Source organism: Lepidochelys kempii, chromosome 11, assembly GCF_965140265.1.
Source record: "Lepidochelys kempii isolate rLepKem1 chromosome 11, rLepKem1.hap2, whole genome shotgun sequence".
NCBI classification, from domain to species: domain Eukaryota; kingdom Metazoa; phylum Chordata; order Testudines; family Cheloniidae; genus Lepidochelys; species Lepidochelys kempii.
Genome location: NC_133266.1, coordinates 71,200,814 through 71,215,220, shown reverse-complemented (window position 1 = coordinate 71,215,220; position 14,407 = coordinate 71,200,814). Strand labels below are relative to the sequence as shown.

The window sequence follows — 14,407 nt, the reverse complement described above, 5'->3', positions numbered from 1 at the left end:
CTCACTGCCTAAAAAACTGTATCCATCTAAAATGAGGACTCATGACAATGCAACAGAACCATAATTATGTAGGATAAGCTAAATGATGTATAGTTTTTGTAACTTTTCAAATGCCAAGAAGGGAAGAATGGAACATCCCATGGCTTTCAACATGTATATAATGGAGAGTAGCGATAGGCAGTTTCTACAATGATTAACATTATAAGAGTATTGAATTTTTAAAATAGTTTAAAAAACCCATAATCATGACAAAAAGCTATATCCGAAGTGCTATCTTTTTAAACTGTGTGTTTGCTTAAGAAGGGAGTTTCATCTTGATATAACTTCATTAAAGATGAGCATTAGAAATATTACTTGATATATTTAACTTTTAGAGTGGTAGCCATGTTAGTCTGTATCAGCAAAAACAATGAGGAGTCCTTGTGGCACCTTTGAGACTAACGAATGTATTTGGACATAAGCTTTCGTGGGCTAAAACGCACTTCATCAGATGCATGGAGTGAAAAATACAGAATATATAGTATAGCATGTGAAAAGATGAGTTGCCTTACCAAGGGGGGGGAGGGGGAGTCAGGGCTAATGAGCCAATTCAGTTAAGGTGGAAGTGGACTGTTTTCAACAGTTGACAAGAAGGGGTGAATACCAAGGGAGGGAAAATTACTTTTGTCGTACTAACAAGGCCAATGTAATCAAGGTGGATGTCGCCCAATTCCAACAGTTGACAAGAAGGTGTGAGTATCAGCAGAGGGAAAATTACTTTTTGTAGTGACTCATCCACTCCCAGTCTTTATTTAGGCCTAATTTGATGGTGTCCAGTTTGCAAATTAATTTCAGTTCTGCAGTTTCTTGTTGGAGTCTGTTTTTGAAGCTTTTTTGTTGAAGAATGGCCACTTTTAAGTCTATTATTGAGTGTCCAGGGAGATTGAAGTGTTCTCCTAATGGTTTTTGAATGTTACAATTCTTTGTCTGAATTGTGTCCATTTATTCTTTTGCGTAGAGACTGTCCGGTTTGGCCAATGTTTATGGCAGAGGGGCATTACTGGCACATGATGCTTTATATTACATTGATAGATGTGCAGGTGAACAAGCCCCGATGGTGTGGCTGATGTGGTTAGGACCTATGATGATGTCCCTTGAATAGATGTGCGGGCAGAGTTGGCAACAGGCTTTGTTGCAGGGATTGGTTCCTGGGTTAATGTTTTTGTTGTGTGGTGTATAGTTGCTGGTGAGTATTTGCTTCAGGTTGGGGGACTGTCTGTAAATGAGGGCTGGCCTGTCTCCCAAGGTCTGTGAGAGTGAGGGATCGTCCTTCAGGATAGGTTGTAGATCCTTGATGTGCTGGAAAAGTTTTAGTTGGGAGCTGTAGGTGACTAGTGGCGTTCTGTTACTTTTTGTTGGGCCTGTCCTGTAGTAGGTGACTTCTGGGTACCCTTCTGGCTCTGTCAACTTTTAATTACTCGTTAGCCATAATCGTGGGTATTTAAAAGATCATCAAAAGGAATGTCATGAATGACCATCATGTCATAAAATATACTTGTCTTTGACAGTTGCCCTCCTATGCATTTGTCTGGTTCAGTTTCAGTGCTGATAGCTTTCAGAAAAGAATTAGAAGAAAGATTTCTATTGAATAATAGATATGCAGTTGCCCTTCATCATATAGTTGCTGAACCAACAAGAGGTGATGGCATTTTAGATTTGGTATTCATGAGTAGGGAGGACCTCATAGAACTGGTTGTAGAGGACAACCTTGGTTTGAGTAATCAAGAGCTAATTCAGTTTAAACTAAATGGAAAGATAAATAAAAATAGATTTGCAACTCCGTTTTTTTATTTCAAAAGAGCTAACTTTTTAAAAAAATAAGGGAATTAGGGAAGTGGACTGGACTGAAGAACTCAAAAATCTGAATGTGGAGGAGGCATGGAATTTTGTCAAAGTTGTGGAAACTATTTGAAGTCTGCATCCCGGGGAGGGGGAGAAAATTTGTAGGGAAGGGTGCAGACCAGGCTGGATGAATAACCATCTCAAACAGGTGATTAAGAGAAAGCAGAAAACCTACAAGGAATGGAAAGTGTGTTGGATCATCAAGGAAAGCTACCTCTTGGAGGTCAGAAAGTGTAGAGATAAAGTGAGACCTACCCAAAGCCAAGAGGAGTTGGACCTTGCAAAAGGAATTAAAACCAATACTAAAATGTTCTATAGCTAAATAAAGTGTAAAAAAAACCCAAAAAAAACCAAAAAAAAAACCAAGGAAAGAATTGGGACTGCTAAATGCTGAGGATGGGGTGGAGATTAAAGATAATCTGTGCATGGCCTAACACCTAAACAAATACTTTGCTTCAGCTTTTAATAAGGTTATGAAGAGCTTAAGGATATTGGCAGAGTGGCTAATGGAAACGAGGATATGGAGGTAGAAATTACCATGTTAGAGGTGGAAGTCAAATTCAAACAGTTTAATGGGACTAAATCGGGGGGCCTGGATAATCTCCAGTGTGTGCCTTGCACGTGGAAAAGAATGTGAACCAGTCACTCCTTGATCTGCACAAGCTGGCAACTGACAAGAATGACCCTCATTTGTGTGACTTCATTGAAAATATTAAAGGAATTGGCACATAAAATTGTAAACCCAATAGCAAGGATTTTTAATAAATCTATAAACTCTGGGATCGTACCCTATGACTGGAGAATTGCTAATATGGTACCTGTTTTTAAGAAAACCTAATCTGGGATACTACAGGCGTATTAGTTTGACCTGAATTGTATGCAAGGTCTTGGAATAAATTTTGAAAGAGAAATTACTTAAGGACATAGACGTTAACAGTCACTGGGATAAAACACAATATCGTTTTGTGAAAGATTGTGCCAGACCAATCTGATCTTCTCTGAGAAGATAACAGATTTTTTTAGACAAAGGAAATGCAGTAGATGACTTACTGAAATCCAGGTAGATTACATGTGATACAGTTCCACAGGGGAAATTTTTAGTTAAATTGGAGAAGATGGGAATTAATATGAGAATTGAAAGGTGGATAAGGAACTGGTTGAAGGGGAGACTACAATGGGTCATACTGAAAGGTGAACTGTCAGGCTGGAGGGAAGATACTAGTGGAGTTCCTCATGGATGGGTCTTGGGACCAATCTTATTTAACGTTTTCATTACTGACATTGGCTCAAAAAGTGGGAGTTTGCTAATAAAATTTGTGGATGACCCAAAGTTGGGAGGTATTGCAAATACGGAGGAGGGCTGGAATATCACACAAGAAGATCTGGATGACCTTGTAAACTGAAATAAAAGCAATGGGATGAAATTTAATAGTGCAAAGTTCAAGGTCATGCATTTAGGGACTAACAAGAATTTTTGCTATAAGATGGGGACTTATCAGTTGGAAGTAACAGAGGAAATGGAAGACCTGTGTGTTTTGGTTGATCAGAGGATGACCATGAGCCACCCATATGATGTGACCGTGGAAAAAAGGTAATGTAGTTCTATGGTACATCAGGGGAGGTATTTCCAGTAGAGAGAGGGAAGTGTTAGTACCATTATACAAGGCTCTGGTGAGACCTCATCTGGAATACTGTGTGCAATTATGGTCTCCCATCTTTAAGAAAGATTAATTTGAATGGGAACGGGGCAGAGAAGGAATACTAGGATGATCTGAGGAACGGAAAACCCACTTTATCAGAGGAGACTCAAAGAGTTTGGCTTGTTTAGATTACCAAAAGATGGTGGAGAGGAGATATGATTGCTCTCTACAAATACATCAGAGGGATAAATGCCAAGAAGGGAGAGGAGTTATTTAAGTTAAGCTCCAGTGTGGACACAAGAACAAATGGATATAAACTGGACGTCAAGTTTAAACTTGAAGTTAACCATCAGAGGAGTGAAGGTCTGGAACAGTCTTCCAAGAGAAGCAGTGGGGGCAAAAAACCCTAACTGCCTTCAAGACTGAGTTTAAGTTTATGGAGGAGATGGGATAAGACTGCCTACAATGGCCTGTAGCCAATCTGCAACTGCCAGCAGCAAATATCTCAAAATGGCAGGTGATGGGATACTAGATGGGGAGGGCTCTGACTTACTGCAGAGAATTCTTTCCCAGGTGTCTGGCTAGTAAGTCTTGCCCACGTGCTCGGGGTCTGATTGCCATATTTGAGGTCGGGAAGTAATTTTTCCATGTGTCAGATTGGCAAAGACCCTGGGAGTTTTTCACCTTACTCTGCAGCATGAGACACAGGTCAATTGCAGGTTTAAATTAGTGTGAATGGTGGATTCTCTGTAACTTGAAGTCTTTAAACCATGATTTGAGGACTTCAGTAACTCCGCAGGGGTTGAGAGTCTCTTACAGGAGTTGGGTTGGGGGAGGTTCTGAGGCCTGCAATGTGCAGGAGGTCAGATGAGATGATCATGATGGTCTCTTCTGACCTTAAAGTGTCTGAGTCTATGAATGCATGCTAGTGTGGAAATTAACTGCTACTAAAGTACAACTGCCTTTTTTCCTTGTGATTTTTCATTTGGCTTGAAATTCAGTGTGTTGTTTCCTTCTGTCACCTGTTTATCCCTAATAGGTTTGGTCATGCAACTGATACATTGTTGGGCATCTTGTTAGATCAGCTGGGCATTTCTAGTTGCAGATTTAACAGGACACAGAGATGTATTTGCCTTTGTATCTGAAAACAGCTTAAAGTCTGTTTTTTACAATGCTGTATTGGAGAAAGGGTGTGGCTTTTCCATTGTTACAGAAATGAATGACAAATCTTTAGAAGCAATCTGGATAACTGGCTTGTGTCTTACAACTGGGAATGTCAGAATGATTGCAGTCTGCCAGAGTGTTTTCTGGAAGAGGTGTTAAGACTTAACTCAAGTGGAGAGACAGATTCTCTGCTAGGAGCTTCATGTGTATGTAGGAGTCTGCCCAGAGTGGCCTTTCAGAATTAAAGCTTAAATGATCTACAATCAACCAGCAGCCAACTGGAAATATATGCGTTAACATTCGCTATATCCTTTCTGAGCTGTAACATGGAAAAATAGGTTTTCTGGCAACCTTTAAAAGAATAAATTGTCTTAATTGTTATTAAGGGATAATTTTCTGAGCATTTTTAATCCTCCCCAGAGGCTCAAATGGAAGAGAGTAAAGGCCAAGTTAAAAATAATTTTAAAATATGAACCTCTGATAACCCGGGATGCTGAGGAAGTTAAAAATAGTTCTAGAAGCAGTTTGTATCTGTAGCAGGGGCTACTAACAATGGCTGGTACTTCGTGTTTTGATCATGTTGCTATTAATGTTAAATGTTCAAAAAGTAAAGTGTGCTAGAGGCTTATATTCAGCAGTGATTTAAAACTAAACTCGATTGTGTGCTTGGAGGTGGGAGACTGACGACACTGGCTAGAAGGAAAGCACATTTCGGAGAGGTGCACAGCAAACCTTCATATGGTTATGCTGATCCACCTGAGGCTGACCTGCTGTGTTCTAGTTCTAAGCCTCTCCTGTGCAGCATGGTTTGAGTGTGAAGTTAGAATTCAGGCAAGCGTAATGAGTTGTTACCTTAGTCTAATCTTATGGTAAAGTATCTTGGTTTGCGTAAGGCAAAAGACCCGCCAAAATACTTTGCAGTTAAAGCATCTTCAAAAAATAGTTGTTTAAACACATGCAGTATTGGAGTAATTGACAAGTAGCATAAAGGGATGTTTCATAAATTAATATATACTAAAAGCCAATTAATATCCGTCTATAATATAGCTAGCAGAATTGTTTGTATCATGACTAATTGTGTGCGTTAACATTTTAAGGTGTCATTTTGCAGTAAATGTTAGTACAGTAGCTGTTTGTCCTTGAAGAGAAGCTAAAGGAGACCTGTTGGATCACTGAGTCTGCACATCTTCAAGTATAAGATAAAGCTGGCTATCTTTGTTAGAACATGTATCCACTGTGATTTTTGGTAGAGTAGAGGGAAATCTGCGAGGAAGCCAGCAGACTTGGATTTGGATAGTTTAGTTCAATTCTTGGATATGCCACAGATTTCCTGTGTGACTTCAGACACCACAGTCTCTGCCACAGTTCCCCACCTGTGAATCATAGAATCATAGAATATCAGGGTTGGAAGGAACCTCAGGAGGTCATCTAGTCCAACCCCCTGCTCAAAGCAGGACCAATCCCCAATTTTTGCCCCAGATCCCTAAATGGACCCCTCAAGGACTGAACTCACAACCCTGGGTTTAGCAGGCCATTGCTCAAACCACGGAGCTATCCCTCCCCCCAATAAGGATAAGGATACATTTTCCTGCCCCACAGGGAGATAGATATTTAAGTATTTCTGTTGTGCTCTGATACTAAATTGATGAAGGTTGTAGAAGTACCTTGATGGACTGCCCTTGAACTTGGCCAGTAGGCCACAAGAAGTGATGGTTTTATTTATTAGATATACATATTTGACATATTTAACTTGTTTTATAGCATTACTTCATTTGAAGGAATTCCCTGGAGGGAAAATGACTCCTTTAGCAAACAGTATTTTCCTGTTTTTTCTTGCTTTTAGTATGGACAGGGCCTTTGACATCGTACTTTTTGGTTCAGTGACATTTATTTAGACTTCACTGTGTGGTATGCAGCAATTTTTTTTTATAATTGTATGTATGTATTGTAAAACTAAACGTAAAGTTTACAAAGTTGTATTCCTGCTATGGTAATCTTACAGTACTTTGTTAGGGTAAAATACCTATATATTCAAGAATGCTCCGGGGAAGTTGGTAATGATATGGGGTAAATCCTTTGTCAATTATGGAGGGGAGCAATGACTGCACATTTGAATGCCAGCAAACTTGGTTGCATTAAAAGAAGTCTTATTTCAGTTAAAGGATGGTAAAAAATGCATGACTAGTCAGTCTGAACAGCAGATGAGTCCATCCACCACTGGTGGTCTCTTTGAAAGGGATTGTGTTTGTTCTTTGCTGAATGGTATCTGAACTACTCTTTAATATATGTACTCTCATAAGTGATGTGGATTGTAACAACCCCCCAAGAATAACGTTTATTTGACTGAAATAGGATAAATTCTATTGTAACAAAATCCAAAACCTGTCTGCAGCTTTCCAAGTGTAATTAAATGTTTATGCTGCAGAGCTTTTCACATGTGCCATCCTTTCCATTGGGACCTACTATTTTTTTCTGGTGGGGAGAAGGAGTGGGACTTGTGAATAGATGCCGGCATATACAGTCAACAAGGGATGTAACTACTGTGTTTTATTTGAAAAGAATAGTGTGTTTAAAGAGAGGTTGAAAGAACACTTGTAGACTATTCATTTGTGCTTGAAAGTAGTTCCACTGAAGATTCAGTCATCTAAGACAGACAAAAATGGATTCTTCCACTCTGTAGTAAGAAACCTACTTGCATGGTACAGCACAGTGGAAATTGTGGCATGGATTATTTTTTTGGAAGAATTTGCAATAGCCAATGATGCTGAACACTAAAATGTCTGTTAGGTTGTGTGAAGTGGTGTTGTAGTTGTGTTGGTCCCTCCCAAGATATTAGAGAGGCAAGATGGGTGAGGTAGTTTAAGCTGTGTAATCTTGGAAGCTTCTCTCACCAACAGAAGTTGGTTCAATAAAAGATATTGCCTTACTGACTTTGTCTCTTAGAGTTATGTTAATATTTGGTGACACTATATTACCTAGTGAAGGTATTGTGTGTGCTTTCACAAATACTGTATGATTCAGGACTACTTTAGCCCTGAAAAGCTAGAAATATTAGTCTGGAAATGTTAAATGTATAATGGCTTGCAGTATAGCGGAGTGAAATGATTAAATGTGCTGTAACTTGCACTTATAGTAAATGACCATTTAGGGGAGGAAGTGGCATTTTTAATATTCTGAAAAGCTTCATATAGATTTCAAAACTTTATCTTGCTATGGGAGTAGAGATGCAAACATCCACCCAGAAAAGATTGTAGAAATTGTGAATATTTGTTTTTTTTTAATCCGAGTGCATTGGTGTGACTGAAGTGTGCAAACTCTATCCTGGCAGCAAAATGAGCTGTAAAATACAGTGAATCATAATGTTACAAAAAGAAAGGTTAAATAGAAAGGCAAGGATGACCGATCTTAATTCACCCTATCATATGAAGTTATTTTAGAGGGTTCCAACTAGGATGACCAGATGTCCCGATTTTATAGGGAGAGTCCAGATATTTGGGGCTTTTTCTTACATAGGTGCCTATTACCTCCTGTCCTGATTTTTCACACTTGCTATCTGGACACCCTAGTTCCAACTAGTGAATGATCTGTTAGATGTGTTACAATGCATGGGGACATTAACAACACAAGTCATGGCTGTAATACAGAATCCCGTTGTTTGAAGTTGCAGTAATTTTTTGCATGTAGGTGAGGCGGTTTGCCCAATACTAAGGTTATTGTAGCACTGAAATAGGTGCATCTGTTTTGATTTAGTTTTGAAGAAGGCACAGTAGGGGCTATCATCTGCAAAACTTTGGTTTGCTTTCTTGGTTTTAATAAAATTTTCTTAGCTTCTCTAGTTTATGCCGTTTCCCCCCCAGATGTGTGTTGCTTGTGAAGGGTGCCAGATTTAACAGCACTGGAAAATGAATTCACTCTATGCACCAGATAGGCCATGAGTAGAACCACTGGAAGCTCTCCCACAGTTTTTGACCTGCCAATGAGTTTCAACCCTGACCTGGTGGCATCTACAGGGATGAGAATATAGCTCATTCTGGATATCCTTTCCATTTTTGGCTTCTTAGAGACTATCCTCAATGCCAGTTAGTGCCCTTGGTAGTTGACTGAGAGTATGTGACAAACTCAACTTATTTTACCCACCAATCAGCTGTCTTTGGTAATACACAGTCATTACCCACTGACAAGGACTGGTTTAGAAATGGAGACCAACAGGTGAAAAGCTGCATATGCCATGATAGGTTCCAGGTGTTTTTTTTTTAAATCCCTGAACATATTGATATCAACAAGTGGAGGAGGAATGACTGGAGGTGGTCTGAGATTTTGTAGGGCCATTAGATGAGTGACTTCACTTTGGAAGCAGTGATCTGGCTGGGGCAAGAGGTCCAATGAAGTGGATATTCACCCACAAAAGCTTATGCTCCAATACATCTGTTAGTCTATAAGGTGCCTCAGGACTCTTTGCTACTTTTACAGATCCAGACTAGCAGGCTACCCCCCTAATGTTTTCTCTATCTCTTGTTTGGTTCTCCTTTCCACTTTTAAAAAAGAAGCCCTTGCTGCTGTGTAATGGGCGTGTTTGGGTCGAGCCTAATCATTCCCCAGAAGAGCAGTAATCCACTCCAGCATTTCAATCCTGCCGCTACTGCTTGAGGCTGAGCTCTCTCCGAACACCGTGCGGACTATCTCCTGTTCCTGATGCTGGGGGGACTCGGCGGTGCGCTGACTGCGGTTGGAGGGGATGTTTGTGTGGGGGTCGGGTTACTCTGGCCCTCCTGCAATTGGCGGCGGCGGGCGTTTTCATTTTAAACATCTCCCTCGCCTCAATTCGGGGCAGTTGATTGTAGGGATAATTCTGCGCAATTTTCCATTCGGAGCGCGGAGGAGAGGGAAGATAAGCAGATTTATTCAGCAAAAAGGACACAATATGCCAACGTGCAATCCGCTGTAAACAATGAAATTTGCAGGCTGCTTCGGCTCCAACCCTATGAATACCAGACCCTGCTTCTCCTGAGCGATGCATTTCGGGATCTGCAGGAGGATGCATGCAGTTACTACATGGATTTTAAGCGGTGCTGCGAGTTATTTTAGGGGCGGCTGAGAGAGCTGGTTATTGCATAGATGGATGTCTTGGAGAGACCAGCCTAGCGGTGCCGAGAACCGGCGTGGAGCAGCTCCCTCCTGAGCCGGAGGGTCGGCGGGTAGGGTTGGTGATGTGAATCCCCTGCCTGCCTGCCTGCCAACCCCTGCGCCCAGCAAAGTGACTTCGCTTTGGGGCCGCCCGAGCTCGGCTGGGGCGGGATTGGTTGGCGTCGCCGCGGTTTCTGTGGCTGTGCCGCGAAGGGAGCGCTCGTCGGGGCGGCCCCGGCATGGCTCGGCTGGCGGCGGCTGCCGCCTGACGGGAGGAGCGGGGCGGGAGCCATGTACCTCTTGGACAGCAGCGAGCCGCGCGCCGCCGCCGCCTCCCCCGAGAGGATGCAGCGGGGAACCCCCCAGCGGAAAACCGTCTACCGCATCTCGGTGACCATGGTGAAGAAGGAGCTGCTGGCAGCCGAGGGCAGCGGCCCCGGCCTGGAGCCGTCTCGACCCCGGCGGCGGGCGGGCGGCCAGCCGCCGGGCTCCGCCAGCCTGCCCCGGGCCGGGCTGTTGCTGGAGGAGGCCGAGGAGGAGGCCGAGGAGCAGCCGCCCAGTCCCTGCGGCTTCCGCACCTTCCGGACCCTGAGCACCGGGCAGCTGGAGCTGGGCCGGCTGCAGGTGGCCAGGCGCGCGGGGCGCCGCTCCCCCCCCGAGCTGCCCCGCAGGTGGCCGGGGCCGGCGGGGAGCGGGAGCGGGAGCAGCCCTCCCCCGGGGGGCGCTGTCGCGGGGCCGGGCTCGCGGGGGAGCCCGTGTGCGCTGGGAGCGGTCCCCGGGCCCGGCGGCGAGAGCCCCGGGGCGCCCCCGGAGCACGGGCTCGCAGCGCGGGGCGACCCCGCGGGCCGCCCGGCGGAGGCTGAACAGGGGCCGGGGGAGCCGGGCCGGCTGCGGCGGAGCTTCAGCTTCCGGCACTGGAGCGGCGGGGACCTGGCGCGGGCTCTCTGTCGGGACACGCGCCACAGCAGTTCGGGCTGCCTGGCCCCGCCGCCCGGGCCCGCGGCCGCCTCGCCGGCCGCCCGCGCCGAGCCGCCCGCGCCCGGCGCCGAGAAGCGCAACACGCTGGACGTGGGCGAGGTGCTGAGCAAGGCGGAGCCGCTCTCGGAGCTGGAGCGCTGGGAGCGCGGCAAAGGCAAGAACCGGACCCTGGATAACAGCGATCTGCAGCGGCTCTCCGAGCGCCTGGGCCGGGGCAGCCCCCCGAGCAGCGCCGCCTCCCACGAGCACAGGCTGCTTCGCTTCTTCAGCGGCATCTTCACCCGCAGGGGCGGCACCTCCACCCCCTTCGGCAGTCCCGGCGGCCGATCACCCAGGAGCAGCTTCTCCAGGCCCAGGGGCTACTTCAGCAGCCTCAGGAGAGCCACGGCGGATGTGCAGTCCAGCAGCGAGAGCATCAACGGCTCGCCCCACAAAGGTGCCCTTTCTTGTCTGTCGGGGAGCTTCGGGCGGGGGATGTTTGGGGATGAGACTCGCAGGGTGAATAATAGCACCCCTCTGAGGAGGAGACGTGCACTGGATCTCCTGCTGCTCCTCTTACCCTTATCGCCAGTTGCACTCATTCCTTTGCTCCAGTGTCTATTCAGCGCTGCCCGCCACCTTCTACTCAGGTGCAAGAGGTAACCGCTTATGATGAAGGCAGATTGCATAAGGAGTGAGGAAACACCTTCTTGTAGCTTTGTTCACTGCTAGGATAGTTGAATGTGACACAAGTGCAGCTTGTTCATTTATATAAGGGGGATAAAGAATGCCTGTGTTACTTTTTTATATAGGTTACTAGGTCACTCTGTGCTGTATTGTGGTTTAAAATCCTTTTGACCAGTTGGAGTATTAGAGAAACTGTGTTAAGTCTGTTCTAGAATACTTCCAGTATTGGTAAGTCTATTTTAAGGGTATGATCATGAGGACAGGCAAAGTATCTGTGTTTGTCCATAGATGGTTGGTGAAGCTAAAAAGCCATGCAGATATCAGCAATGTAAAATATTCCTTTTACACATTCCATGTAAATTAGAGCTTGCAGTAGTTAAGTATTATAAACTTACTTAGAAAATAACAGGGAGAACTTCTGGGACTCATTGCTATTAATCTTTTTGGAATACAAAAGTAAACTACCTTTCAGATTAAGTTCATGGAAAGTAAGTAGAATAGTTGGGATAGATTCCCCACACTGACAGCAGTTTGTAAGGCCATCTTTTTAAATCTGGCCTGGAATAAATTGTCTACTCAAAAAGAGAAACATTAAATATCAACCTGAATTTAAATTATGCAGCATTCGTGTAAAAATCATATTTTTCTGGTTCTCAATAGTGCTATCTTCTGGAATTTTAATAGGTAATCATAAATTTTCTATTACATTAATTATATCAGCAACTAGACTAAAAATACACCAAAGAGATTAAGGAAAAAAGGTTATGGACATATAGTCTACAACTGAAGTACCTCCACTGTCAGAGGTTTTTTAGTATTTTTCTTTGCATGTGCAATAGAAAAATGTTTCCAGAGTATATACAGGTGTTCTTTTATTTTAAAGAAATAGTATTATAATTTTTCATCCATAGCAAAGTGTTGCAGATCCAGTGACCCAACAGTTCAGGTGCAAATAATGGCTGCATGCTTTAGGTTGTAGACATCATTATAGCAAAGTTGTAATGTATGCAAATAATAACTTCATGCATAAGAACACTCCATCAATAAAATATTAAATATGTCCATGTGGGATTGCAGCAAATGCTACCGTAACTTGTGGTCTGACCTCTAAAGTTTGAAGTAACCACAACAAAGATATTAGTTTATTTCACACAGCTTTTGGTATTTGCTTCATGCCAAAATGCTTAGAATGTAACTTATATTGTTTTAACAGTACAGAGATATGTATGGAAAGTACAACATTCTTACATTGGGTGTAAATATGTAAAGAGGAAGGGACACTTTCATCCGTCTTATAAAGAGGTATGTGCACTATTGGTTAAGCAAAATTTCCAGTGAGTTTTTTTTCCAAATGCCAATACCATAAAGCTTGTCAGTGAAAATTTTAAAACTAATTGCAACCCTTAATGGGCTAATTCTTACCCTACTTAAAAAGTTTGTTTTACTCTATTATATATATGACAGGTTTCAGAGTAGCAGCCGTGTTAGTCTGTATTCGCAAAAAGAAAAGGAGTACTTGTGGCACCTTAGAGACTAACCAATTTATTTGAGCATGAGCTCAGGAAAGCTTATGCTCAAATAAATCGGTTAGTCTCTAAGGTGCCACAGGTACTCCTTTTCTTTTAGTATTATATATATGAAAATATAGTTAAATGTCATGCACTGCTTACTGTGTGAGTCCCATTTTTGTAGGTTGGAGTGTCTGTTTTCAGCTCAGTAGGGTGTGTGTGTGTTTTGTTTTTAAATTCAGAACAATCTTTATTTTGTTTTTCCTCCAACAGTAACTCCATCCTTCTCCTCAAGAAAGGTGTATTTGGTTTCAGTGCTGTTGTTTTTTTGTTGGTGGTTTATTCCATTTGTTGTTGCTACTACCAGCAAAGTACTTCTTTCCAAAAAACACATTTTGAATTTAGTCTTCAGTTTGGGCTGATGCTTCTTGGTATAATGCCAAGAAATTCAGATTTAACTAATTTTGTCCTTTACTCAGCCTCTTTGTTTTTGGGTGCTGCTAGGGCTTTGGAGCTGACATGTCAAATAAGTTCCAGTATATAAATAGACTGTGTCAAGATAAGAATGGAGTGGCAGTCCTTAACTCTGCAGACTTTGACTCCTGACCGTTCAACTTTGACCCTTAATGTAACCTTTACGTTTTGCTGCCTTCAGTTTTTAGTAAACACCAAATAATATTTTAATTCATCAAGGTGTTATGGAAATCTGAGGTTGAAGTACTGGTGAGCAACAAACATCACAAGGAGCAACATATGCAGGAAGGAATGTTTTCATCTCATTTTCTTTTTTGTAGAGAGGACTTAAGTTATTAAAGCAGCTTCAGTATCATCTAATTCAACTTTCTATGAATCTTACTTTGGAGGGTTGGTATTTCTAATTTTTGTAGACATACGTGATTTTTTTTTTTAGTTCATATATTTTATATGTTAAGACAAAATGCTGAACCAAAACAAGGCATGTATAATGAGTAAGAAAATAGATGGCTTCCACACCAGTGTAAGGGAAAGGAAATTTGGTACCGATCATTCAATGTTTATTGAATGTTTTTTGTGTGTGGCTTTTGTTTTGAAATTGGCTGCTTGTCTCCAGGTAGTATGTGGCAACCTCAAATTTCTAAAATTTTTGAAGCAATACAATGACAGAAAAACATTTTAAAGCAAAATTACTTTCCAAAGTTAGGTGATGATACTTTACATCGTGTTCTCCCAACTTTAAGTGGGGGAGGCTCCTTCAGGAAAACTAAACCAGCTGTGCTCCCTGCAATCCCTCCATGCGCTGGTAAAGGTTCCAGCCCATTCCTGGTAATTCCTTTGCCTTGCCCTCTTCCCCCTCCCCACCAGCTCTGGGAAATGCATGATTTGATACTTTCGCTCCTTTCTAACATGCTTTGAACAACCTGAATTAGTTAATGTTGTCATTCAAAGTATCACCAGCATCAGAGTTAC

At 42.9% G+C, this 14,407-nt stretch overlaps 1 protein-coding gene across 8 annotated transcripts in view; it reads left to right on the top strand.

Moving 5' to 3' along the window:
- The window catches only part of AGAP1 (ArfGAP with GTPase domain, ankyrin repeat and PH domain 1), a 694,100-nt gene that overhangs the window by 148,099 nt on the left and 531,594 nt on the right, over positions 1–14,407 (top strand). The window contains exons 1-2 of one of the 8 annotated variants that reach the window (XM_073306805.1): positions 9,362–10,431; positions 10,561–11,223. The exons of 6 other annotated variants lie outside the window; for them this stretch is intronic. In XM_073306805.1, coding sequence (XP_073162906.1) covers positions 10,101–10,431; positions 10,561–11,223 — 994 coding nt within the window. In that variant the 5' untranslated portion in view covers positions 9,362–10,100. Of the gene's footprint in view, positions 1–9,351; positions 11,224–14,407 lie in introns of those variants that run through there. One more of the 8 variants, XM_073306798.1, reaches the window with a different exon arrangement.